General features: G+C 40.8%; 1 protein-coding gene across 1 annotated transcript in view; it reads right to left on the minus strand.

Annotated features, from left to right (window-relative positions):
* The window catches only part of si (sucrase-isomaltase), a 93,644-nt gene that overhangs the window by 50,018 nt on the left and 15,938 nt on the right, over positions 1–27,688 (minus strand). The window contains exons 8-19 of the mRNA XM_030066364.1: positions 27,579–27,678; positions 26,374–26,486; positions 26,140–26,265; positions 22,749–22,880; positions 22,239–22,358; positions 16,630–16,743; positions 16,068–16,152; positions 14,752–14,869; positions 11,585–11,756; positions 9,598–9,714; positions 4,306–4,454; positions 3,390–3,474 (exon numbers count right to left, since the gene is read on the minus strand). Coding sequence (XP_029922224.1) covers positions 3,390–3,474; positions 4,306–4,454; positions 9,598–9,714; positions 11,585–11,756; positions 14,752–14,869; positions 16,068–16,152; positions 16,630–16,743; positions 22,239–22,358; positions 22,749–22,880; positions 26,140–26,265; positions 26,374–26,486; positions 27,579–27,678 — 1,431 coding nt within the window. The remainder of the gene's footprint in view (positions 1–3,389; positions 3,475–4,305; positions 4,455–9,597; positions 9,715–11,584; positions 11,757–14,751; positions 14,870–16,067; positions 16,153–16,629; positions 16,744–22,238; positions 22,359–22,748; positions 22,881–26,139; positions 26,266–26,373; positions 26,487–27,578; positions 27,679–27,688) is intronic.

Below are 27,688 nucleotides of genomic sequence, written 5' to 3' on the forward strand. Positions count from 1 at the left end.
TGTTTGCAGCCAATAACACCTACCTGACTCACTGCACTGACACTTTAATCTTACAGGCCTAAGCATGCCGCAACATATCACAAATTTGTTTGAAAATAAATAGAAAACTCACTCACACACACACACACACACACACACACGAATCATTCATCCCATAAAAAAGTTATTTCAAAACTGCCCATCATTTTATATAAAGTTTCCACAAAGCCCTTGTGACATGTCAGTCGACACTGCTATGATGCAAGGGATGATGGAAAAGGCAGCATCAAGCAGCGACCGATAGGTGACAGCCTTTGATGGCTTAAGGTGGTGGACAGACAGGAGCAATCAATAGCATAGCGCCATGTCTTTGATAGCCCTGTCACTCGCCTGCTCTTTCTGACAGGACACAACAGAGAGTGAGATGAACACAGAGACAGAAAGAATGAACTACAAGTCTTTTTCAAAAAGACCAAATAGTGAAATATGTCATCTGTGTAGGCCATGGCCGTCTGTCAAAGGCGCTGATGACACCAACACTCGCTCAGTCGCGCCTAATCTCTCTTTTTTGCTCTCTCTCTCTCTCTCTCTCTCATACATGCTTTCTCAGTCCATTTCGGCAGCATGTCCCATTTTATGGCCCTCAGAGGCCTGTCATTAGGAACACGAGAGAGGCATGATAGGAGGCCAAGAGAAAAGAACAGAAAATAAACGAGTAAAAGAGGAAACAAAGTAGGAACAAGACAAAGGCAAACAAGGAAAAATGAAATAACGGAAAAACAAGTAAAGTAGAACAAGAGTGAAAAGCCAATTTACATGTGTTGTCGTGACTGCGTGTTGAACCAATTTTAATGACTGTTGATATGCTCTTCAGGGCCTTATCCACAGTTTGAGCCAGATCACCTGTCACAACCACTGCACAGCCTGTGGGATGACAGCCTGGGGAAATGGATGCTCCCTCTATACCTCGTTTTCTGGTGTCTGATTTGCTCCCGGCGGCTATCACTCACCCCACTGACTAATGGGGAGGGACTGCAGGAGTTAGCATGGCTGCTAACTGTGATTGAGAGGGACAAGGCATTGGGCCTGTATCCTCAATTAGAGTACTGAGGCTCTGTTAGCCATAAGGTAAGATTTGATCAGGTGGGCTAAAGATTCATAGTGGCAGGATGATCACATGGTAGGCAAGTTAGATGAGAAGGACAGCATGGAAGAGAAGTAGGAGATAAATAGATAGAGAGAGAGAGAGAGAGAGAGAGAGAGAGAGAGAGAGAGAGAGATGAGATGAGATCACAAGGGTGAGTTGAGTGCAGCTGATTAAGAGAATGCAGATGAGATAAGGGAGCCAACGTTTGATGAAGGGATGAGGAGGGGGGGAAAAGAAGAGGGAGTAATGGGAAAAAGGAGATAGAGTGCAGAGGCATAGAGGAAGACCAGAGGGGATGACAGAGAGAGAGGGAGAGAAGGCGAGAAATCTCCCTAGTTTATCACAGAGATCAAGGTTAAAGCATTGACTGATCTGAAAGATGTAGCCAGAGCATCATTAGAGAAAGAGAGGCGCAGACAGACAGATAGAAAAAGATGAGAATTTAAAAAAAGAGGGAAAGTAGAGGTAGTCTGTAGGTTGCTGTACACCACCCTGTGACCCTACATGTAGTATTAGTATACATAAGTACTTGACACTGTCTTTTCATGTCGCCTCTCACAATCTGCTGCATTTGTAACCAATAGCAAACACCCTTGACCCAGCTTTTAAACCGCAAACACTCAGCTCACCAGCACATTGTGGCCATAAAAGCTGACTATTCAGTCTTTTCTGATACGTCATTTATATTTATAATAAGAGGCACACAATAAATTAAAATACAGGACATCTCATCATCAAAGAATCACTCAGAGCCCGTACCCTCCCGTGAATAACAGTTGGAGGCTGCAGTGACAAGGACTCTGTAAACTGGGTATGACTGAATTAGGAGAAAACTAATAACTGACATGATATTCCACAATGAAGTTGTACTAACATGTCATTCTGGCACATTACTACTTTCAAGGGGTTTATATCTCAGCAAACAAACAAAATGTAATTCTTTATTTGTGTCCTGCCCAATGCTGTACAACCCAGCACAGCTCAGGTGCTATAGTTTCAGTGACAGGACAGAACAAAGAGCAGACAATTACAGCCATTGCTTGCCAGAAATAGCAGTACAGCACATGCCCAGTGTGAGTCAGCAACATCCTGCCCTTGAACGACTAGAGTTGTAGTCAAGATCACAGCAGAATGAGACCGGGCCTAGTTGATGTCAAGTCCATGTCAAGGCCCTGTAACAAAGACACTCCGAATCCTGATAAAACAATTGTCAGAGATATATTTGAGGCCAAGATCAAAATAGTGGGAGAGTTTTTTAAAATGATATAATAATATTATAATTATATTATATTATATTATATTATATTATATTATATTATATATTATATTATTATATAGATACAATAGATATACTCACTGAGATATGGGAGATGCCAATGTAAAAACAATCTGGCATTGCTCAAAGGCACCTTGACACTAGTTGTCGATGGATGACAGTGGGTGTTTTTGCATGTGTCAACTTGCCAATTCTGACTGTTATGTAGCAACACAAACTCCTTGTTATTCCACTGTCAAAGCACATCAGAGTGAAACTACCTATCCAGTCACCTTACCTCTCACACCTTCAGAGGGGCCAAAACCACAAACCCACCACTTCTTGTATTAGAAACTTTTTCCACAATCACACTGATTGAAGTTTCTTCATCCCCGGCCCCACTTTGAATCCAATTCGCTTCCCACTCTTCTGTGATTCACGAGAGGCCGTGTTAAATTGCTTATTAATCAGGCCACTTTGACATGACCGCAATCTCTGCGTATGCAACACATGCACATGCACGCACAGGCACACACATTTACTAACACACACATAAGCACATACACACACACAGGCAAGCATGCACAAAACACACACACATACACACTTCTATCTACACTTCTAATCTGCCAGTAATGAGGTCAGTGCTCTCATTAGAGCTGAGAGAAAAGAGGGAGGATATGAAGGAGAGAAGAGAGAGGGATGAGAGGCGGGGAGGGCAAGAAAGAAAGCAAATCCCATGTCATGTTCTCCCAGCGGAGGTCAGTGTGTGTGTGTGTGTGTGTGTGTGTCTGACTCTGTGTGTGTGTGTGTGTTCAAATGTATGAGTGCTTGTGTAACTGATCATCTGCTTTCATCTGCCTCTTTTTCTATGGACTGCATATAAAGATTGCATGGTTTGTATGTGTCTACACATGATGGTACATTTGTTTTGGTACATTTTTTTGTGTGCTAGCTCATGTAAGTGTGTTTGTGTGTGTGTGTGTGTGTGTGTGTGTGTCCACTCACTGGGTCCAGTACAGGTGTGATGAGCAGGTGTTTTCCCCAAAGGAACTGGCGGTCCAGTGACCAGGTGTTAATGTCAGAGTAGAACCTGTAGGGCAAGAGGAAGAGGGTTATAATATAAGCTAGATATCTTCTCCATTATGATCTGGCTTAGAAAAAAATCATCTTCGATCACATTCATTGCATAAAACTGGCATTCCTTTCTTTACTCACGGATTAGTGAAGTCACATCTGTATAATAATACCATCATATGACGACTTTCAGGGCAATGTCTTACTGTGTGGTACGTATTATTTTGGTGTTTGTGTTCACCATCATTCATAATTCATAATGTAATTTGCAAGATGTTAAAATTGGTGGCAAAAGAAATTATTCTTCCCTGCTTAACTTGTCCACCAAAGTTTGATGCAGGAACATCGTCCCATCCCACACTCATCTGCCTATTCATGGAACAAGTCTGATATTTCACAATACACGCTCAGAGTATTGTATCGGGGCTGTAGGTGGGGGGTTGTGGTCAAACCCACAGAACTTTACCTTCAATTCTACTAGAGTCCCCAAAATTTCCAGAAATACCAAATACATCCAGCTGAATTACACAGAAATGTATATAAAATGATGCACACATCTGGATATTTTCTATTTGATGTAATGGTGCGGCCAGAAAACAAAAGCATCTTGTGTTTGAAAATTTCACTCATTAAGCGTGATGTAGCTTAGTGAAGCATTGCAAATCACAGATACAGAGCATGTGTGTTATGCTGGACGATATGGATTTTTTTTTCTAACTTCAAAGCTACTTAAGGGGTCATTTAAGAGGAAATATGAGTACCGGGGGCTACATTGCTGGGGAAAAAAAAGGTTAAAGTGGCAGTATAAAGATTTCACAAAACACTGACAATATTTTGAATGACTTACTCATGTAGGAGCGGACGCACAACAGTCTCTCCTGTGGTGTGAGCTTTGTAGAAGAGTGTGTAAAGGTAAGGCAGAAGGGTGTAACGGATGTTCAGGTAATGTTTGGAGCTCTCCACCAGCCTAGAGCCAAAAACAGCTGGATCCTGGGGCTGGAGACAGAAAGATGGATTAAAGGGATGTGCTTGGGGTTGCTGAAGGAGAGAAAGGGACAGAGAGGGACAGACAAATAGATGAAAAGAAGAATGATAGCTGCACGAGGGAGGGGAAAACTAACTAAGCAAACTAATGTTTACAACAACATCAATAGCAAGAAGAAGAAGAAGAAAAAGAACAGGAAGAACCATTCAAAGACAAAAAGTGTTTCAGCTGTACAAGCTAACCCTGACCCTAACTCTAAAGCTATCTACAGACAGTTTTCTCAATACATTCAAAAGAATGACAGTTGATTTTTTTTTTCTAACATTAAACTTAAAGTTAAAGTTTAATTAAATTTAAGTACATGACTAGGATGATATACAAAAAAGTCAAACAGAAACAAGACAAATAGAGGATAAACTTTAAAGAGGGAAAAAACATCTCATTAACAAACAAACAAAAACAGATGATAAGGGGGAAACTAGCTCACTGAGAAAATGAAAAAGTAAGAAAATGCAAAAACAAAAAGGTGCAGATCTACAACTGTATCGTACTCATTAGAGTGAAGAAGAATGAGAGAGAATGGGAAAGAAATAGAGAAAAAGTGAGAGTGAGAAAGAAACAGAGAATGATTTAAATCCTATGACAGTGGAGTGTGAGAGGGTGATTAGCTGCTAAAAGGCCCTGCTCCTCTCATCTGGCTAATCATTTATGCCCCCGGCACCTCTGAGAGTGTGATGAGAAGTCTGTTGCATGTGTGTGTGCGCGCGCGTGTGTGTGAATGTGTGTGTGTTTGTGTCTGTGTGGACTATGGCCTGTATGGCCTTGTGATGAGAGCCATGATTAGGGCAAAGCAAAGGTCACACATTAGCTGTCTCGTTCAGTGGAAATCGTACTTCAAATTCATCATCATCATGTCCCTGTCCTCCAGCAAATACCCCCACCCCAACACCCCCTCAAACAGACACACACACACACACACACACCCACACATACACACACACATTTTCCCTGTGTCTCTCTCCCTGTCTCACTCAACGCCCCCCACCCACCACAACACTGTGCTATTTTTGCAGCAGTGATGAGCGGGGAAATGTCACACAATGAATATTGCGAGAGCATCCATTCTCACACTGCTCAGTGTTCGCGACAGATTTTCCTTCCAACTTATTTGTGTTCATCTACAATAATAGCTTTGTATGCAACGCTGGTAAGACCTCAAGAGTTAGAAAGCCATCACAGTATAAACACTGATTGAGGATCACTGAGTGCTTCTCCTCAACCATCCATTCATGACATAAGACTACTAATTTGACATTCAGCATTCAGTAAATTGATAGCCTGCTTGCTTGAGTTATAAATAGTAAGAAGCATCAATAATACAGGACTAATTGGGAGCCTGGAATTATAGGATTCTATCTGTGTGGAGTGCAGTTCTGAGATATTGAGCATCAAAGACTTGACATACCATCTGGCAAAACTATACTTCTATCTTTTCTAAAACACTTAACCCTCCATCCCCCTGGATTTTCATTCTGTTAATGGTACCCCTTGTAAACACATTTTGTTTTGTTTATATTTAAAATCATGTACCTTTATTCATCGTCACCTAGACACATTGCTTTGTGTCACTGAGGCCTAATAAACATGTTGAAAGCATTATATACCTGAAAAGACATTTACAAAGTCTTACTTTGTAATATTTTGAAAGCTCCATTCTTTAGATTGGTGTGCACTATAGTGACACTAGTGGCCACAAAGTTGATTTGATTTGAGATGTAGCTCAGCACTGTGTATCAAATTATTATAGTCAATCATCTGAAATAAACATTGCGTTTTTTCTAGGTGCCCATTTAATAATAAAAAAATGTATAAAGGTTTGAATATTATGATAGGAGCATATAGGAGACATTTCCATGATCAATTATGTCAGTCAAGTTGTTGCAGCAATTTTTATGTCGATACCATTTGTTACGGAGGTTTGGTGTAAAATGTAACCATTTTTGACCACTCGAAATTTAATAAATATGGTCAAAAATCCCTCCAAAATACCACATCAGGACACTAAGGGCCCTATCTTGCGCCAGACTCCCTAAACCCGCTATTTGCGGATTTAGGATTTAGGAAGAGGCGTTCCCCCGTAAAAGTTGTTATCTTGTGCACCTCCCGCTATCCACAAAACACTTGCGCTACCCGCTATATTATGCATAGGCGTGTTTTGGGCGTTGCGCCAGTTAAACCAATCAGTGTGCCAGGTGCCATTGCCTTTAAGGGCAGGATGCGCTATCCTAAATCCTAAATCCTAAATCCTAAACCCGCGATGGAGAGAGGGAGGTCGATTTTCTCAGGGCTTCTACTGAGGCTAAAGCAAGGTGGCTTTATATATATATATATATTATATATTATATTATAGGCGAGTTAATTCGGGAGGTGGGGCCACATGTGTCCAAGTGGACGTGTCACAAGGTTGTACTGATGGGCCACACCACACACACACAAGAGGCAGAGGTGGAACTATGTGTAAACTAATTTACTGACAAGGTAGATTGGGCAAATAAAATATTAAAAATAAAAATATAGGCTAGCACAGCTGCTGGCTTATGATAAAACAATAAAACGTGCTGGCCTAAGTGTCCAATTAAAACAGTCTTTCCTCTAAACAGTCTATATGAGTAATATGCATACATTCCGGCGGCGTCCCAGTATCAGTCTGACCGTGTGCGTGGCGAGGCTTCGTCGGGGCGCACTCTCGTAACAGCCCAAACTTATCCCTAAAGTGTGTGCGCAAGATAGCAACTTTAGGGATAGCGCATGAAACACGCCCACGGACACACCTCCAGGCGCAAATGACAGAGTCGGCATAACGGATAGCGGGTAGCGGGTGGCGCAAGATACCGTTTAGGGATAGCGGAAGTTCCTAAATCCGCAATTTGCGGGTAGCGGGTAGTGGCAGCGGATAGCGGGTGGCACAAGATAGGGCCCTAAGAGCTTGAGGAACACCACAGAAAAATCCTTGCTTTGATTTGGTGTTAAAAACTTCACAGTTGGACATTTCTGTAAAAATTGCATTTTTTTTTGGTGATTGAATGGCAACTATCCTGTTGTGCAAATTGTTCTGACACTCCCCTTTATTCTCACTGAATGTCTTCAGTGTCTAATTTGTAGCTGTAAATTTCATTAGACTGTGATTATCATAGAGATCACATCTGGTCATTTTTTACAGTAACGTCAGGTTTCAAAAAACGGTCTCATGTGAAAAGAAATGGCTACTATGGGGGCTAACCTCATCACACATGAATAAAATTAGTGTCAATGAATCCAAAAAAGTCTCAGCTTTTTAGTCAAACCCATTTCATGGAAGACTATTTATGGACCCTTTTGAAAATAGCTATGCTAGTTTTTTACAAAATTTCGCCAAACTTTGCAGTGATGTTTAGCCCACTTAACTACAACTTATCATGACACACTTGATGTCAATTGATTCTTTAGGTCATCTGGCTTCATATGATATTGAGCTCTCTACAGGCTCTGAAAGACAATAAGTCAGTGGGGACAGACGGCAAGCCGTCAGAATGATAAGGCATTGAGTACATATGCAACAATAAAGTAACATTCACAGACATAATGTGTTAGTTACTAAAGAATTATGCTATGCCTTATTATGCCAAGCTTGAAATGATAACATGCAAGGCTAAACTCACTGTACTGTATGGTTTTCAATCTATATAAAAATAAGAATAACAAGCATCATTAAAAGTGTTGAGGATTCAGTGTCACTATAACATCTGATCTTTAGACTGATGTGTTTTGGCCTAGAAAAGAACTGAAAGCACCTCAGCCAAATTGATCAATACTGCTTTTGTGGTAAAATAATTATCTGACATTTTGTCACAATAAGGTTCAAGAGGAGACATCCTACAAAACACGAGTACAGTGAACGAGTTTCAAGATTTACAAGAAGCAGATGTAGTGGTACTGTTTATGGGTAGCAACACGACAATACCACTGAAGTAAAGTACTGTATTTGCTGTATTTATAGTTAGGAATTTAAGTCCTTCTGGGGCCATCCATACTCAAACTGTATGTCTGGGACAGATTCATAAAAGTTAGTATTAAAGGCGTAGTGCCATGCCAAACCTCTGGCATTGTAATTTGAACTCATTCATAAAGTTAACATGGTGGTAATTAGTGTGCCAGTGCTGCATTGCCACAGTGGAAAATAAGGGCATGTCCCAGCTGAGATCCAATGAAATTCAACATGTTAATGAGGTGTTCCATATTTAACAACTAACTACACCTGTTTGTGCTCCTGCCATGACAAGAAAAATGGACCTGACAGCAAGACAGAGAAAAATTAACTTTTGGAGGAGACTTGTCAAACAATAAATTATTCAGTGCACATATAGCCCTACCAAAACACTGGAAAAAACATATTTGGGAACAAATTGCTTAACATGTCAGTGCAATTGAAGCATTAACAACCACTCACACTGTAAAAAGCAGTGTCAAGTTGCCAAAATTGTATCTGTGCTTAGTCCAAATCTTTTTGTGGTCCAAGGCAAGTTTGTAAGGCAAGCTATATCTGACCTAAAGCACATTTTAATTTTTTAAATTTATTTATTTATTACTTGTTCTGAATTACGCGAGTAAATCTGATAGCATCAAATTGCAACGTAAGAAAGAGCATTAATCCATCAAACTGTGCATTCCCCACGGTAAACTAATAGATATAGTCATCATCAAGTATCTCATAGTAGCTCAGACACAAAAGGTAGAATATTTTTGACCTCTTCTGTTTGGAACATGCACACTAATGGAGTCTTGATGTTCAACTGCTAGCAATCTTGATGTTAAACACCAAATCAGTGAGGTCCCACTGGCCCCGCTAATGTCCTCACTGTCGAACATGTCAGCTGCTGTACCCCTGAAGTAACACTTCCATTTGTCCTGGTGTGAGAAACTATGTGGATCCTGCATAAAAACATGCTGCAAGCTATGTTTTTGTACCGCTTTGAGCATGTAAGTCACATATATTATTTCATGTACACCCCAACACCAACAGCTACAAAATGTTTTTCCCTGCAGCATTTTATAACACACAATACCTGTGTAATATAATAAACCTAAGACTCACTGAGAAACGTTTCTCAACAGTACCTTGTAGCCCTGGGCGTTGTGGTTGCGGCTGAAGGGATAGAACGCTCCCACCTGCATCCAGCGTCTACATAGCTCCTCACTGCTGTCATCAAAGAAACCACAGATGTCTGCTCCAATCTGGACAAAAAAATAAAAAAAACAGGGAGAGGAAGAAAAGCTTGACATTTACCCACAATCTCACACCCCATGGCCCAAACATTAAATTTGGTCTAAGGACACCATTCAATCATCATTACATTTGACGACCTTTGACAAAAGGCTGTTTTTTGAGTTCTGCCCAATAAAGTATATTGTATATTGATACATACAAGGTGGAAGCAGAGTTTTATTTAACCACACAACAAAACACCACTAAAAGACACAAAAACAGAGTAAAGAACAGGCACGTTTTCCCCCAAAACAATATTTTAAAGGTGAACCATAAAAATATGATTAAAAAAAGAATGACTATCAGTCAGACCATTGCTGACACCTTCTGAAAGAAAACAGATACTTGAGGTTCCAAGTCAACAAATCTTGTTGAAGCAACAGCAAAGCAATAGAGGGAAGGCTCAATAAAAAGTCTGACTCACATGATAACTGGTCACATATATGTCTTCTAAAATGTCTTTCTTGTCATCGTCTCAATTCAGTCAAGACATACTGGCAGGCAGTGGTCAGTGATCTTTATTTCCATTAATTTTGCAGCGGACTCCAAGAAAGAGACTTCAGTCAAAGACCAGTCCTTAGAGACTGCTGGCTTCTATTGTTTACAACCGGCCACATTTTACAACAGATTCAGTGGGAGGGAATCGATCCAAATCCCATTTCTCTCTCTCTCTCTCTCTCTCTCTCTCTCTCTCTCTCTCTCTCTCTCTCTCTCTCTCTCTCTCTCTCTTTCTCTATCTCTCTGTGTGTGTCCCTGTGGTGTGGGTGTGTGTTTGTGCGTGTGTGTACTAAAGGATTGGAAAAACCTAAAATCTGCTTTACACATTCCCACTAGGATGTAACTGCCATCTCCAAGACCACCTGATGTGCACAGACAAGTGTGTGTGTGTGTGCATGTGAGTGCGTATGTGACCCCCCATTGTTCTCTTACCTCTGCTTGAACTCTGTACATACAAGTACAAACACAAGTACACAGTAGAGGGTGTACTTGCATGTCTGTACTACATGAGCTTTTGAATGGATCAGTCCTTTTTTACACAGCAAAAAAAGAGGGGAAAAAAGGAAGAAGATTCTTCCAGATAGAAGTATATTAAAACTTAAACCAATCATGAGTTATGAGTAGTCCTAGCATTTTTTTTAGGATCTGTAACAAGTTCTCTTCATGATACATTAGTGTTCTTAACCTTGATTAACAGAGCAATTACTTGACAACATTTCTCTCCTCTCACTAACTGCTGTATCAAATGTAATTATTTTTTTTATCCTGTTTCCTGCCCCTGAGACTCTCTAATGGATTATAAACCACAAGTCAAATGAACCTGGGTCAATGGATACTTGCTGAAAGATGAATACTTGCTAAAACTTGATGCTGCATCAGTGTGCAGAGTCACTCTGGCATATTATAGAGCTCAGGGGTGGCTGGGAATTTCGCTCAAATGTAAAGAGACTCCACAACAAATGAAAATGTCACATTAGCTCCACTCAAATGGATTGAAATCAACCTATAATCATATGGGCCCTTTCACTGTTAAAGCAATTTACTGCCTGGCCAGCAGCTCTTGATATTTTTTAGTCTGCTCTGTGACTTGTATAAGAGCATGTATATACTGTATATATATAAAAAAAGTGACAAAATAAAAGCTGAGAACTGGTTATGCGACAAATCTACAAAGTACATTTTAGATGTCATGAAATAATCCAGTGTGGCCCTGCCATGGTAACTAGGCTGAAAACGTAGAATAGGCCTTTTCTGCTGTACCATGGGAAACACTATGCTCACACTCACACTATGCATATCAAAAGAGTATTTATTTTCTTTAAATTGTACAGTACTACTCACATAGGGAACCCCGAACAGGCTAAACTCTAGCATGCCAGGGATGGCCCATTTGATGTCGTTCCAGTTGGCAGCATTGTCCCCGAGCCAGTGACCCGAATATTTCCCCACACCTGGGAAGGAGGAGCGGGTCAGCATCAGGGTCCGGTTTCCACGGAACACATGCTGCAGAGCCCTGGAGGAAAGGGGGAGGGCAGAGTGAAAGAAAAATAACGAGAAAAATAGAGAGGTGACAGAAACATAAGACAGAGGGGCAGAAAGAGAGGGAGAGAAATTCAAACAGAGGGAGGGAGAGGCAGATACATCAAACACACACACACAAACTCATGCAGGGGAAAATGAGAGAGAGAGAGAGCGAGTGAGAGAGAGAGAGGAAAGCCAGAGCTAGCTCTACTTTTGCTACCCCACTGTACATTATTATGCTATTTGATGAGGGAAATCGAAGCTGCATTGATTTCCATGACAATACACAGCCCTGATGATGTTTACAAAATGTGTCTCCTGTCAATAATACATTTTAATTAGTAGACGGAGGGGAAAAATAAGGAAGGAGTGAACAAAGAGACAAAAGAAAACTTGCTTTCATGTATAAAGAGTGAGTCAGCAGTGAGTGAGTGTGTGTAGTTCTTTTTTTTTTTTTTCCTACGTGTATGTCTTTATGTGCTTGTGTTCATATGTGTTCTGTGCTTGTGTGTGACAAAACACGGCAATACCTCAGGGACAGCCCTATAACAGAGCAGGCCTCAGGCATTTCTTTTGATTCTGTAGTCAGTATACGTTTTCCAAAATCAAATTTCACAATAGGGATTCACCAACAGATACACACCATACTGGGTACATTTTTAAATTCATAATCAAAACAAAAATAGCAGCAAGCTCCATCAATGTACAGCCCGAATGGTGATTCAAGACATTTCCGTCAGTGTGGAGTGATACTCAGCAAAGTTATGCAATGGCTGTGTGTATCTGACAGCCAAATATGAATGTGTTTACATTGGCCTTAATTGTCACTAGTCAAATGAAACTGCCCAGAAATTTGGTAACAAAGGGATGAAAAAAGCTTATTCTCCATCTGCACCCAGCTCTTCAACACTGAGAAACCTGGTAGCCAAATAGCATGCTAATATTTAACCCTCACTTGACCAGCTGCAGTCGTATCTGACCCCAGACATATATTTTTGCTCATATCTTAATGATTTTTTTTTTTAACCTTCCTAAATCCATACCATTGTTTCAGGTTTTGCCGACATTTTGGAGTGATATATATTTTGAAATCCAAGTCAAAAGCAACATTTCCACCTCTGTTCCTTGATCATATTAATCTTTATAAGAATCCAGATTTGGGGGACTTGTGTGTGTGAAGATGTCATGTCTTTTACTTGTCTAATGGCATTTAAAAAATGAGTTAATGAATTGAACTGGGGTTCTTTTTGATTCATCTTGCATTGGGGTCTGATCTCACCCCAGCTGGACCTTATGTTGGTTGCTTGAGGGTTAAAGGGATTACTTTTCCCCTAAAAGTTTCCCCACTGCCATAATAATTTAATTGTGGAATAGCCTCCTCTTCTCTTCCCTCTGTAGAAACTGTATCCATTAAAGAGGCACTGAGGCTACTTTCAGAAAAAAAAAAAAAAACAAAAAAAAACTAAAAGGTTAGGATAGTGTTTTATTCAAATGTAATGATTTTCATAGGTTTTTGAAATACACCTGGAAGCTTATGGCAGTGAGCATAAAATAGATGGGGAATATTGCAATATATAAAAGACTATGCTAGAAAAGTAAAAAAAAAAAAAAAAAAAAAGTGAATGAGCCCCTGTGGCTCTTAAGTGAGATATATAACCTACTGAGAATTAAATGTTAACAACATTTTGAGAATGTAGTTGTTATACTCGGGCACCACCTTTGGTGCTAACTAAAAAACTTTTTTTGCAGTTCAACCACATACTGTATATTTAGCTTTATATGGTGTTTATATGGTGTTTTTTTTTTTTTTTTTTTACAGTCAACATCCCATTAGTGCAGGTGTTCATTTCATCTAATTGCTGCAATTTCCATACCATCACCATTAGTGCATGTTAGATTTCTGCCAAATGAGGCCAACTATACTTTAGCCTTGTCTGAAATTACCAGCTGAGGACTTGGAGACTACTTGAATTTCTGCCCGGAAGCACATATGACTAAGGTCTTTTCTATACCTCTGTGACATTTGCATAGGTGTCATTGTGCAGCACTTGCAGGTGTACCAGGCCTCCACAAATTCACAGTCAACTGACTTTGATTTTGATGCCAAATTATAGATCTGATGTTTGTGGAGAACCTTGTCTGCTAGTCTTTTTTTAAAATTGCTCTGTGCACTTGTTGTGATTTCATGAGAGGAATTGAGATTGCTGATGTGAATTTTGGCAAAAATACCGCTTCACTCCCCTGTTGGCCAATTATAATTTGTGCAGACCCTGAAGCACATTTACATTTCTAGGGAGATACGCGACATTTGCACAGACCTGGTGTGTAACCTGTACACAGGACTGATACATGCCAAAACCATACCAACCATAGCTAAACATATATTAAACAGACTTAATGTGCATACTTATGCTAACAAATACTCATGGATATACATCAATATTCTGTAATTACTGTCATGTATCACTATCTAGAAATAATAATAATATAAATAAATAAATTCAGGATAGAGTATGTTGTATGAATTTCCAAAGATAATGATTAATCCCTGTACTCACACTGATGTCTCTCTATAGATTTAGATAGGTCATGGGATCTGAAACTAGAGTTAAACCTGAATGAGGAAGTCATTCTCTCACCCTGGGAATAAGCATCAGTAAAACATATTTCCTTCTGATAACTTTGGATCCAAGTTGATCTGTAAACCATATTTTGAGTATTAGTAAGGATAAAAGTAACTGCACCAAATTTTATCATTGCAGTTTTCCTGTCAGCCAAGTCAGCTCCATAATCTCACTCTATGGCCATCACTCAGTAACCTTTGATTCTACAGCAGGCGATTGTGTGGATTCTGGGCAGCTGAATGTTATGTTAGTGCATAGCTCATTTTTACACTGTCCACCTATGCTTGCTCGTTCTAAAGAGGTGAAACCCATAGTAAAACTTGGCCAGCCATCATTGATTCTACCATTGATGGATGTACTCACTTTTCAGTAGCCAGGACCATAGAGTAGCCATAGAGACTGTGAACATCGTAGTGGTCCCCCCAGGCCTGCTTGGCATCCATACACAAAGTCTTACTGTACATCACCTCATCCAGAATCCCTGGGGGAAATAAAGACGGGGAAGAAAAGCCAATGAGGAGATGGGGGGGTTGAGGGAAGTAGGAATTAAATCTAAAATATAGGATGGAGGGTGGACAATAGAGGAAAGGGAGAGGTGGCAGAGGGAGAGAGACGTTGATATATACCGCAATAGGAAGGGGGAACAAAGAGGAAATGAGAGACAGAGAGCAATGAAGGAAGAGGATGACTAAGGAGGAGAGCAATAAAAAGGTAGTGTCAGGGGAGTATGCCTTCTCCAGTTATGATCTTCCTGTCTGGGAAACAGTCAGAATTAAAGACATGGCAGAAGAGTCATTTTCAAAATTCTTCACCAGGGACCTGCTATTTCAGACGAGTTTTCCTCTGGACCTGAACTTACTTTGTAGGCATTTCTGGAAATTTATCACCATGTCCTCCTCATTCATGCTGTAAACTGCAAGCCTAAAGTATAACATTTTTGTATACACTGCAATCTTAAGATGCTCTGACTATGCATCTATACACCTTTAGAACTTTATTTCACAGCTCACATTAATGCTGATACGTCAGTGACCTTTTGATCTGACCCTGTCTCTAAGGCTCAGTTCACATTTGTTTTTAACAGTCATTTTGGATGAGTTAAATGAGGTGGTCAGAGATGCATTTGAAGTGTGAATACTCCTGTTTCTCAATATGCTGCCCAGCATCATCAGACTGACAATTCATTTTTTGGAGAGATGATGTTGGGTGAAATTCAAATTTGAATTAAGTCTGTTTTGGCAGTGAGATGAAGGTGATTTGTCCTCTAATCAAAAATAAATAAATGAAAAAAAGATGGAGAGTTTGGCCATAGCTGCTTTAGTAATGGGTTTGAGATAAGGAGTGGGATAGATGAGGAAGATTGGGAAGATAGTGAAACCATGGCATGTAGAAGGAGAAAGAATGGAAATGGGGAGGAGTTTGAGTAAGTTCTTGAGGAATCAAATTAAAAAAAGGAAAAGGAAAGGAAAGCATTTCAGACACACGATCCCAGGTGTGAATGGTGATCTGTCTCAGCTGTCCTGTGATCAGATCACCTAAGATGGACATTATTTTAATATCAAGTCTGAACAGGGCCTGAAGTCATAGATGGAAATTCAGTGATTACAGTGAATGTTTCTATTCAGTATTGAAGGTTTTTAATATTGCTATTTCTTATCTCAAAAAATACCACATCTTACTTGGAGTGAAAGGAGGGTAGTTGAGTTCATTGTCAGCACAGCCATTTGTTGATCCTTTCTTGAAGTTAGCCACCTCGTTCATGTCCTGTAAACACAGACAGAATGTTCTGTAAAACTGAGCTGATCATTTCAACTAATAAATGCATTCAATTATGATTTCATCGCGGCTAATGTTTTGGATCCAGGTTTAATACCACATTGAAAAGTGGATTCATTCTGATGCAACTTTTCTGATAAACCAATGTGTCCTCCAACCTTGACGACAACACAGGTTGTTTGTTGCAGCCCTCTAATACGACCCACAAAAGCATTTCCTAAATTAGTAGCGCATACGACCCACAGGAGCATCTTCAATACAAACACCACATTGTCATTATTTACAGGACCACTAGAGGTCACTTAACCTTGAAATATAACTCTAGGTCTTTACGAGTTGCCGCACAAATGCCGTTTGGGCCCTTCTTTTTTTCTTTGTTGGACGACAGTGTCTGATAAACTCCAGTTAATGATTAGTTCATCAGTGAATGCAAACATGCATTTAAAGTAGTTAAAAATGACTCACAATCCAGAGGGCATCATGTTTGATCTCCTTGTAGAATCTGTCGTATTCATCAACCCACCAGTCGATACAGTTTGGGCTGGTGTAGTCTGGAAATACAGTTTCTCCTGGCCATACCTGAGAGAGGGAGAGAGAGCGAGAGAGTTTACATGCACATTTATATATATATATATATATATATATATATATATATATATATATATAGTATATGTTTGAGCTGTAGCTGTAGGTTACACTGTCCCTTTTAGATGAAATAAGAAAATGAAATTAAACTATGCCACAAAATAATGCAACTTAAAATGCAAAAAAATAGATATCTATCTAGAGACAAACTCAAAATATCAGTAAAATATGAACTATTTCTTACATTAATACCCTGACAGACTTTCTGAAAGAATAAAAAGCTCAGTATTTGCTCCTCCTGTGGTCTGTCCTCTCTCTCCCTCACTGTCCTGCACTCGCTTGAGCTTGTAAACAGTCATTAGCTATTAGCTTAAACAGTGAGCTGAAAGAGGCAGGTTTTGGACCAAGCAGGGAAAAATATCACTTTTCATATTACAGCCTTGTGCTTGGTGAACAAGTGGTGTGATAAATGACTCACTGGCTTTCACTTGAGGAGGTTTTCTTGCTAGTTCTCAACAAGCTGCTGCCTCTCAGGCTGACGGACTGACTGAAAGTTACCGAGCTGCCGGTACCACTTTAAGGCATGCTGGGGTCATACATTTTTAACACTTAAAAACACACTATTTTACATTTATAATTAGCACTGCTTGTATTGTGCTTTCATTGAATATTACTAAATCCGTGTATCATTCGTTCTTTCTATTTTCAATTGCCAATCAAAAATTAAAAAATGAAAAAGTGACTGGTTATTTTGTTATTTGTTTTTTAATCTAACACCAAAATCCAAAATATGCCTGGTTTTTCATAGTTCAATTTTAGGCTCGGATCAAAAATACGAAATGGAAAAACGGGAATCAGGACTGAATTTGATTTTATTATTTAATTGGTCCGGTTTACGTGACCCAGAAGTTTGGTAATGAGCGGTAGCTCACCGCCACCATGGATAGTTATTACGTGTTGTTTCGAGGACCAAAGCGTGTGACTCTAAAAGAAGAGGACATGACAACCGGAAAAATCAGCTGAGCTGAGCGGCACCGGACGCTCACCTGTCAGATCCGGCAGACCTGACCGGGTGGGCGCGGTACCGTCCGGTGCCGTGGCCGGCCCGCCTGATGCCGTCCGGTGCCGCGGCCGGCCCGCCTGATGTCGCAGCCGACTGGCGCCGCGGTAGGAGTATTAACATGGAAGGGCGCAAGCCAGTAATTTCGCCTAGGGCGGCAACATAGGCAGAGCCGCCACTGTGCAATTTCACAGAAAAGGGCCGGGTTTCCCAGATCGGTTAAGAAGGTCTCCGGAGCTACTACCCATCATTGTTAAGAAGCTCAGCTGATTTTTTCGGTTGACATGTCCTCTTCTTTTAGAGTCACACGCTTTGGTCCTCGAAACAACATGTAGGCCTAATAACTATCGATGGTGGCGGTGATCAGGGTGGCGGGACTGAATGCGCCTGCTGCTGTGATCTGCTGTGAGCTACCGCTCATTACCAAACTTCTGGGGGGCTTTATGGATGGCTTTTTGGGGGCTTTATGGATGGAGGGGTCTTGTCCCCCCCCCCCCCCCCCCCCCGGGATTTCCGCCTATGGCTGTTGGTCTGGAAAAGCATCACAGACACACTTTTGACCTTTTTTTTCTCCTTGACTGATGAATAATTGCTCCTGTCTTCTTATTTCAGCTTTTAGTGACATCTGTAATAGGGCCGTATATGGGATACAGGGTAGTGTATACAACATTGTGTATATATCCACAACGTGGTGGGGCACGATGAACTGCAGATGTTGTGGGTGTAGTCCTACAGGGGCAAAGAGGAGCCTGTGGGAATGTCAAAGAAACAGCTTAGAAATGTAGAAATGACAAAGAAAAGAGAACCGAAGAGAGATGAGGTGAGGGGGAAGGCGGGATTGATGAGGGAGAGATAGCAAAGGAGAAAGGGGATAGAGAGACAGACGTGGGGAGGAAGAGAACAGAGGAGAGGAGAAATCGATAACGCAATAGAAATCTCCAGACGTGACTCTGTGTTAGAAGTCGTCCTTAATGACATGTATTGAGAAAAATGATTAATCCACAGAGAAAGGCAAAGATTTTTTGTGATTTTTGTGTGTGTGTGTGTGTGTGTGTGTGTGTGTGTGAACCCCTCTGTAGAGCATTGTAGATATTAAATCTCAAGGTTGCTCTACTTCAGTTATCTTTTACCTTTACTTCCACTGTCAATAACTTTACAGCCCAGTTTGTAGCAAAGGCATGAATCATGCTCACGTGTGCGCACACGCACATACACACACTCACATACACTCACACACACACAGATTTATGGGCAGATGTTTTTGGCAGGTGGTCAGAACTCCAAGGTCAGAGCTTATTGTGAGTCCCCTGTAGTTCCCATCAGTTTGTTTTTTTTTTCTTTTTTTCCGGGCCATTTCTCCCTTTCTCTTGCTTTGGATTGTGACTCTCTGACCTCTCCAGCTGTTTACGAATACTGACACCCCAGTAAGCACTTCAACAAACCTTTTTCATCTATCTGACTGTTTTTCCGTCTTTATGTCTGCTTTCTTGTTTTTAGGCACTTGTGTCTGTCAATCTGCCTTCCTGTGCCATTATCCATCTGTCTCACTTTGTCCGTCTCTGCTTCTCTGCTTACCTGCTTACCTGTCTCTACCTATACCTCTGCCTGCTTGTCCCCCAATAATGTGTCAGTCTACCTGCCAGCTTGTCTGTCTCTTTCTGTGCGTGATAATCCGTCTTTTTGCCTGTCTGCCTCTTAGCGAGACTGTCTGTCTGTCTCTCTTTCTCTCAGCTATTCAGTGTGACAGCCAGTCTGTCTACCTGTCTCACTCCCTCCGTCAGGCTCTTTATTTTACTGTTTGTCAGTTTATATGTCTGTCTTTTTCTCCGTCCACATTTCTCTCTGCCTGTCATTCCTATCTTTTAATTGACACTCCTGTCTCGGTCCCCTTTGCTTCATCTGCTTCTCACCATTATTGCCTCTGTGGCTATAGACAGAAATGTGTATCAGTGTTTGCAAGGTCTTCCTGTGATTTTACTAACTTGCACATTGAAACATACAGACCACCAGCAAAAGCTTTTATCCTTTATCTTTGCTGGCAATTAGCTGTCTTAAAAGCCGAATAAATACCAGCCTGTCGCTGTACCTCCCTTATCAGTGACATAACTACCACAAAGGTCATTTCTCAAAGGCCTCGCTATTTTCATAACCAGGACACACACATTCATATGGAAATAAACTAGAATCAATTATAATCACACACATGCATGCACAAGCATAAAGCAAAAACAACCAAGAATAGCCTTTCTCATTTAGAGAACTGGACTGCTTTCTTTCTCTCTCTCTTTCTCTGGCTTTCTCTCTCTCTCATACACACACAAACACACTTAATCTCTGAATCTGTGATGCAGAAAATTTTAAGATTAAACACTAATGTGGAATCAATGCACATGTTTGACCTGTTAGAAACAGCATGGAAAGGCGATTACAGTTTTTCTTGATCATTTACACACAATGGGCCTGTTAACTAAACATCCCAAACCATAACACCATCTACCAAAAGACAGATCCATTTACCAAAACTGTAAACATTATGTTTTCACACATGATCCAGATTTGTTGAACTTGTGAAAAACTCTACACACAAACATTTATCACTGGCTGCAGCATGTGCTCATTTAGAAAGCACTGGCTGTCAATATCATTAACACAAGTCAGCACAACTGGAGCCCAGCGAACGTGCATTTCTCCACATGGAAACACTGTGAGTCAAGCACCAGTCAGAAAGGATCAGTCACATGGATCTGCTGGCTTGTCTTGTTGGTCTGTGAGATCATGGATAGAGAGCAGAAGGAGCCAGCACAGCCAGAGGAGCCACGCTATGTTGCAATTTGGGACAATGTCAGTTTCCACCTGCCTGCTCTGGTTCACTGCTAGTTCACCAACAACACAAGATTCAACATCTTTCTTCCTTCATATTCCATGTTCCTAAAAGCCCATAGAGGAGTTTTTTTCAACATGGTGGTGTAAGGTCTATGAGCATTTGTGTTCACCTCCACAGTATCAGGAGGCTTGTTTAGACTTTACAGTTGAGGCTTGTCACTGGTGGATAAGATACAGATAAGTTTTTCCCCCTCTACCTGTAATGTTGATGAGAATATCTGGCCTGACAGACAAATGCACATATTCAAGCTTGAGTACACAGTTTCATGCCATATGGCAGACTTGCATAATGCATAAGCTTGTATAGTCAGTAGCCCCTTTTTTAGGTGCACCTAGCTAGTACAGAGTGAACTTGCTTTCAGAGCCTGAACTCTTTGAATTATGGAATCAGCATGGTGCTGGGAACACTGCACGGGAATCTTGGACCATGCTAAGTCAGTCCTTATGGTTTTTTGGTGGCTCATTCATGTTATGAGCATCCTGTTTGACTTATCCCAGAGCTATTAAATGAAGAGGCAAACTAAATTCTATGCAGGTTTGCTGTATCTATCTTGAAATGATCTCTTCAGCGTGAAATAATAACAGCATCCTGCTGGAAGTGCTCATTTCACAAAGAGTGGCAACATTTAGGTACACTGTGATGTTCAAACAATATTCCACTGGCAACAAGGGGGTGAATGTGTGCCAAGAAAATATTTCCCACGCCACTTTTGCACATCATTAAACCAAAACCAGCAGCCTGTATAGCTGACACCAGGGAGGATCCATCAATTCAAATTGTTTACACCCAATTCTGATCTGGTAATAAACCAGTTAAAACTGGTATCAGGCTCCATTTGACCAGGTGAATATTTTGTGCCCACTGTATGTAATGGAAAGACAACTCAACATAGTGTCCTGTAAAAAAGCCCATATGCTACAGTGTTCAGCCAAGTGTGTGTTTTTAAATGTCTTAGTATGCACATGCAAGTTGTGCTTTGTGGAGGAGCAGTGTACTTTACTTATTCATTCATTTATTTAGTCTTGCATTCTCAGTTGGTTGATGATGGTAGTAATCCCCTACTTGTAATATTGTGGTACCAAACATAGTAATAACTATTACCATTTGAAGAAGGAGGACCCTTGTTATGTGCCTGGTAAAGTCACAGTGTTGAAAAATCATTACTGTAAATTACATTAAATGTTAGTTATGTCTAATATGGGCTTTTTCAGAAAGAAAGAAAGAACGAAAGAAAGAGAATGAAGGAAAGAAATAGAGAGAAAGAAGGAAAGAAAGAAAGGAGAATGAATGAATGAAAGAGTTTTTTTGAAAGTTGGAAGGAACTATGCCAGCTTGTTCTGTTCTGTTCTGAATGAAACATGTTTAAATGATACAGCCGGTTGTACTGAACCTGTCATCATCAATAATGAAGACCTCAGGTGTATATGTTTGTCATGCTTCCATCTCCCACCACACCGTTGTTGTGCCAAGCTGTCATACCAAGCCAGAACTTCAAACCTACATGCATTTTTTATACTTTAGACCACACACACACACACAGCTCACCTCTCCCAGTAGAGGTGTTTTCCCATCTGATTCAGTGACCCAGGCATTCTTCTCTGTTCCGCGGTCGTAGGAGTCATATGGGGCATTCCCGACTCTCTTACTGGTGGCTATTGCTGGATCCTGGGAACAAAGGATCACACTGAAAACAATACAGTATGAAAGGGCTAAAATGCCATTTCTATTTAACTTGACATTCAAGAACAGCAATTTGCCCTGTACACCGCACCGTACATTATGTGTCTGCCACAGAAGGTTTGACATCAATGTCATAAAAATGAACACTGGTTTGCTGCATTTGATCCAGTAACAATGGCAAAAATATAATTTGGCTTAACTTTCAAGTGACATATCTTTAATGCTAGAACATTATGTGTTATATGTGAGATACGTTAAAACATGAGTAAGCAACAACTTTTGAATTCTCACAGTGGAAGAATAGAGCGAGTGATTGAGCCACATATATTTTTTTATATGAAAGCACATCCATATTGAGTGTGAGACGTATCTTACCAGGATTAGGATGTATTTCTGTCCCTTCTCATGCATGTAGTCAGCAAACTGTGGTAGGTCTCTGAACTTGATTTTGTCATATGTGAAGTCCTTCTTATCCTCCATGTAGTCTATATCAGTGTACTGAATGTCCTGGATTAACAACCAAAACACAACAAAAAATAGTGGTCACAATTTTTGTATTTTTATTTTTGATACATAGCACTGAATGACGGTGATTATATTATAGAAGTGTAATCCTCACGCTATGAGTGAAAATGTATATTGCTGAAGAAATTATTCATATTATATTTCTTCCTGTTAATCTGAGAAAATTAGTTCAGATAATTTTTGTTAACTTTATTAAAATCAGGACATACGAGAAGATTCCATATTTATAAGTTTCCAAATTGGCCGCTACAAATCTAGTCTCTTGCACTCGGCTTGACTCACATAACCTTATGTCATTACATATTAAAAGCTTAATTGGAAATGTTAAAATCTCGGCAGGGCTTTCATGTAATAAAATGATATTTGAATCTTAGCACAAGTATAATACATTTTAAATGAGTCTTAAAACTCTTAAATGCACCCATTCATGTTTCAGCCTTTATGCATAACTTGGACACAGTCACTTACTGTAAAAATATGCATCTTCAGCGTGACTTTAATGTATTTTCCCTCATATATTAGCATCTCAGCATGGCTAATACACACAGCCTTGGTAAGTGTTTGCACTCTGGACATCACTAAAAGACATTTTCCCATTTAGCTCATCTGGTGTGCCTGTGCTGGGCTGAGAGACCTTGATTTGAGTGCTAGCAACATTGCTAATGTGTTGCTGAACCTTGAGAGGACACTGAGAATGTTAACACATTCTTCCTTTTGGTCTGGGTGTGACTTTATGCTTCCTCTCTGTCTGTCTGTTGTCTGCCAAAACCTACTCCATATCGATAGAGCAGATGGTTGGCAGGCCCTGCCAGATCCTTCCCCTAATGGTAATCAGCTCTAGACGTATTAGGGAGAATGTGATAATGCCCTCTGTGGTCTATCTGATTGTTATCAAATATGTCCCTGAGTACAACAGGAGTGGAACCAGCTGCATCCTAATGGCTTTGGATAGGGAAGAGAGATTGGAGATTATCAGAATGAAATATTAAGATGGGATGGGCACTTTGTTTGCGGGTGATTGTTAGATAACACTGAGTTCAAGCCATGTTCACGATTGGTGGTGTCAGTGCCGGTTGTGTTATTGCTATTTGTTGTATTAGGTCATTTAGAGATTACAAGAGCAGGGCTTGCTTTTTTTAAAGCCTCAGTATTGGATTATTCATTATGGGGTAGAAAGTATAACACCCCTGATCAGTGCTCCTGGTTTAAAGGAAGCGAAGCTCGTTCCCAGGAAAATGTCAACCAGAACTGGTATTTATCAACTGTCTCGGAGGCGAAAAGGTGTTGAAGGAGTTTTACCAGTCAGATCAGGATAAATGAGATAATGAAAGGAAGTCGGTCGATTGATCTTTGATCAGCACCAACATTCAGACGTGAAAAATAGTGGTTCTGGGATTGAACCTATAGAGCCTGACAGGCTCTCCATTACTTGACAGAAAGCTGGATTACCCCGTCTAAGCTAAAGGCCATTCCTATCACTCAGATTGTCTGTCGAACTCTTGCTTCAACCTTCATATCACGTCTCCGCAGATTGGTGTAGTGGTTACGAGTCTTGCCTCTGGAACCACAGAGCAGTGCATGGGTAGTTCAGATTTATCAAGGAGTGTGCAAGGTGAGGTATTGATTTCCTTCATTTTCACCCCAAAAGCTATACAGCGGTTCAAGCTGGAGAAGTTGCCAACTACACATACTCTACATTAGTATTGCATGACTTTTCAAACTGTTGCTCTTGGATTTGGAACAGCAATTCCGCAACCATACAAAAAAAGTGGGTCAAGTGATAACACAGTGAGATCAAATAAGGAGAGAATCAATTCTCCGTGTATGTGTGTGTGTACATGCACATAACAAAGGAACAGAACAATACCTTGCCTTACAGCCAACCTGATACAAGGTTATTGTGCTTGTATTGTGTTAATAAACACAGTGTGTGCTTAACAAAATGTGATAAGACATTTTTTTTTTTTTAATGGCCATAATTTACAACAGGAAGAGCAGAGACTGTGACCACACGTGCCAACCATGTGACTGGTAAGAAATTAATGTACCTGATGTTTTGTTTTGTTTTGTTGTTTTTTTGTTTTATGATATGCAAAGACACTACGTTTCATGGTTCAACAAGGTCCGTGTATGATTCGTTCAACTGATATTCAGTTGAAATCAAAAAACAGTAAAATGAAAAAATGACTTGATATTCCATAGTTTGTTTTTCAGTGTCACACAAAAAACAAATAACGATTCATTTTTCAAACCTTTGATGATTGCCATTCATGAGAATGGCAATTTTCCCTAAATACATAATTAGGGCTCTAGTTTCGCAGACCAGGCGAGGCGGGGGCGTAGCGCAGATGTGCTTCACCAACTGGGTGTGGCCAGGTGGATTTTCCAAGTTTGGCACACCGTTCTCGGTGGCGCAAGTACTCCACCATCCCTCCTACCGGCGGAGGGGAGGACAGAAGGCGTGGAGTGGGTTTGACACAGCCGATTCACATGTAACCAATCAAATGAGCCCCTGTCCTCGCCTTTAAAATGCGCTGCGCGAAGGCGTAATGAAAGTTTACACAGCTGACATGGAGGTCTATTGCCGCAGGCGGAGCAGAGCCCAGGAGACCAGCGCGGAGCGGAGACCGGCGAGCAGTGCGGACACGTCACCAAAACCTCACAGGCAGGCTTCCGGAATGTCAGACACATGAACGATGCAATAAATACCGACAAAAAACACTATTCAATGCTACGATCACAATCAGCACATACATATATCTCCATATTAACTGTCCTGTCACAGCTGATGTCAGATCAAAGGAGATTGGCACCGTTTGTGCTGATTGTGAGGTTTTGGTGATGTGCGTCAGTCAGCCAAACTTCCACTGCGCCGGCTCCGCTCTGTCTTGCGCTGAAAGTAGACGTGGTTTCAGATGGCGAGCTTTTGGCGCACCTCGGCGAAGCCTTTTGGCACGAAACTGTCACTGCGCCAAGCCGAATCTGTTGGCACCTCCCCCCGCTGCGCCGCCACTCCCATCTCGGCGAACCTCCGCCTGCGAAACTTGGAAACTGTCCGCCTCTGCGCCACCCCGCGCTGCGCCGGGAAACTAGAGCCCTTAGTGTTACAGGAATCTTAGCAAATAATTAAATAAAATTGTAAAATAAGTGGGGTGCGGTTACAAACAGTCAAACTGCTATGCATATGGACAATCAGACAGACAGAGAATAAATAAGCAAAAACAAACAGACAGGATCTTACATATGGGAGGCCCGCGTCACGGTTCCTCTGCACTGTTCTCTTGACCTCATCCAGGCTCCCATAGTCCCACCGAGAAAGCTGGAATCCCAGTGACCAGTAGGGAGGGATTACAGGCCTGCCAATCAGCTGGGCATCATAAATGGGGAAACTGTTAGCTCATGTCTCTTCCTGACCAAATTTGCATGTCAGAGTTGCTCAGAAAAATTACTCTGTATATTATAAGTGGTGCCTCACATTAAGGAACTCCTGCACCACTTGTTCTGGTGTATCGCCAAAAAAAATGTAGAAGTCAAGGATGCCTCCAATTGTCCTGTAGGTCACCGCTGGAGCTGGCTGCAGAGTCACCTCTGAACACACAAACACACACATAAACACAGATATATTTCTAATATTTCTCTCACTAGAGGGCTTTGATTGACCAAATGTATTTCCTAACAGCTAACGCTAGATTAACCTGTAAACCTAATCCTAATTCTACTTGGTTGATTGAGGTAAGGACTGTTTAGACCCAACTGACAAAAACATGGAAAAAGCACATAATTTGTCAGCGAGTAAGGCCAATGCTGAGAAGCACATAGACTTAACCTTCAAGGTTTGTGCTTATTCCACCTAAATTGAGTCTAAAGGCCCTCAATCCAGTGTAATCCAGTGTGCCATTAACCATAAACAGTCTACCCTGTGTAATCTCCTCACTTTGTTGGATTTTCATCATCTGTCTATCTCTGCAAGGATGAGGATAAAATACAAGAACATACATACAGTACACGCTCAGAACATACACATGCATACATATGTAAAATTGTGTGTATATGTTATATACACACAAACTAACACTCATGGACACACTCGGACATCCACAGACACACACACACACACACACACACACACACACACACACACACACACACACACACACACACACACATATCATAAGCATTCATCATCAGTCATAACTGATGATGTCATGATGTCAGTCTTACATAAGATGTAAGACATGTATCAGAGCACATTGCCATTTCCTTCATTCATCTCCTTTATGGAATAAAACAAAACATGCTGTATTCTCTTATGTCAGCACATGTTTTGACTGGTGCAACAATATATTTGTTTGTGCTGTTGGACAAGAGATAAAAGATGGTTCATCTACCCTTTAACTATTACGCAACTTATTCATGTCTCTATTGGATGTGGCTGTCAGTGATTATGTGTATGCATGAATGTGTGTGCTCTTTGTCAACTTTGAGTACATCTATGAGCAATGTGTGTCACTGTGTGTTGTATGTGTCTATATTTATTAAAACTAGGGCTATAGGTGCTTATTAGTGTACTTCCCTGAAGACTGTGCATTGCTTTGTGTCAGAGTGCACATCTGAACTCCAGTTTGTGTATGTGTGTGTGTGTGTGTGTGTGTGTGTGTGTGGGTGTGTGTTCCTCTTTACCCATAGCATTGCTGTTCATGAGAAAGACTCCAAACGACTTTCCACTTTGGTCTTCCAGACAGAGGAAGAAGGGATAGTGTCCATAGAGGTTATGTGTTCCCTGCAGGGAG

The sequence above is a fragment of the Myripristis murdjan genome, chromosome 13, assembly GCF_902150065.1.
Source record: "Myripristis murdjan chromosome 13, fMyrMur1.1, whole genome shotgun sequence".
In the NCBI taxonomy this organism is placed as follows: domain Eukaryota; kingdom Metazoa; phylum Chordata; class Actinopteri; order Holocentriformes; family Holocentridae; genus Myripristis; species Myripristis murdjan.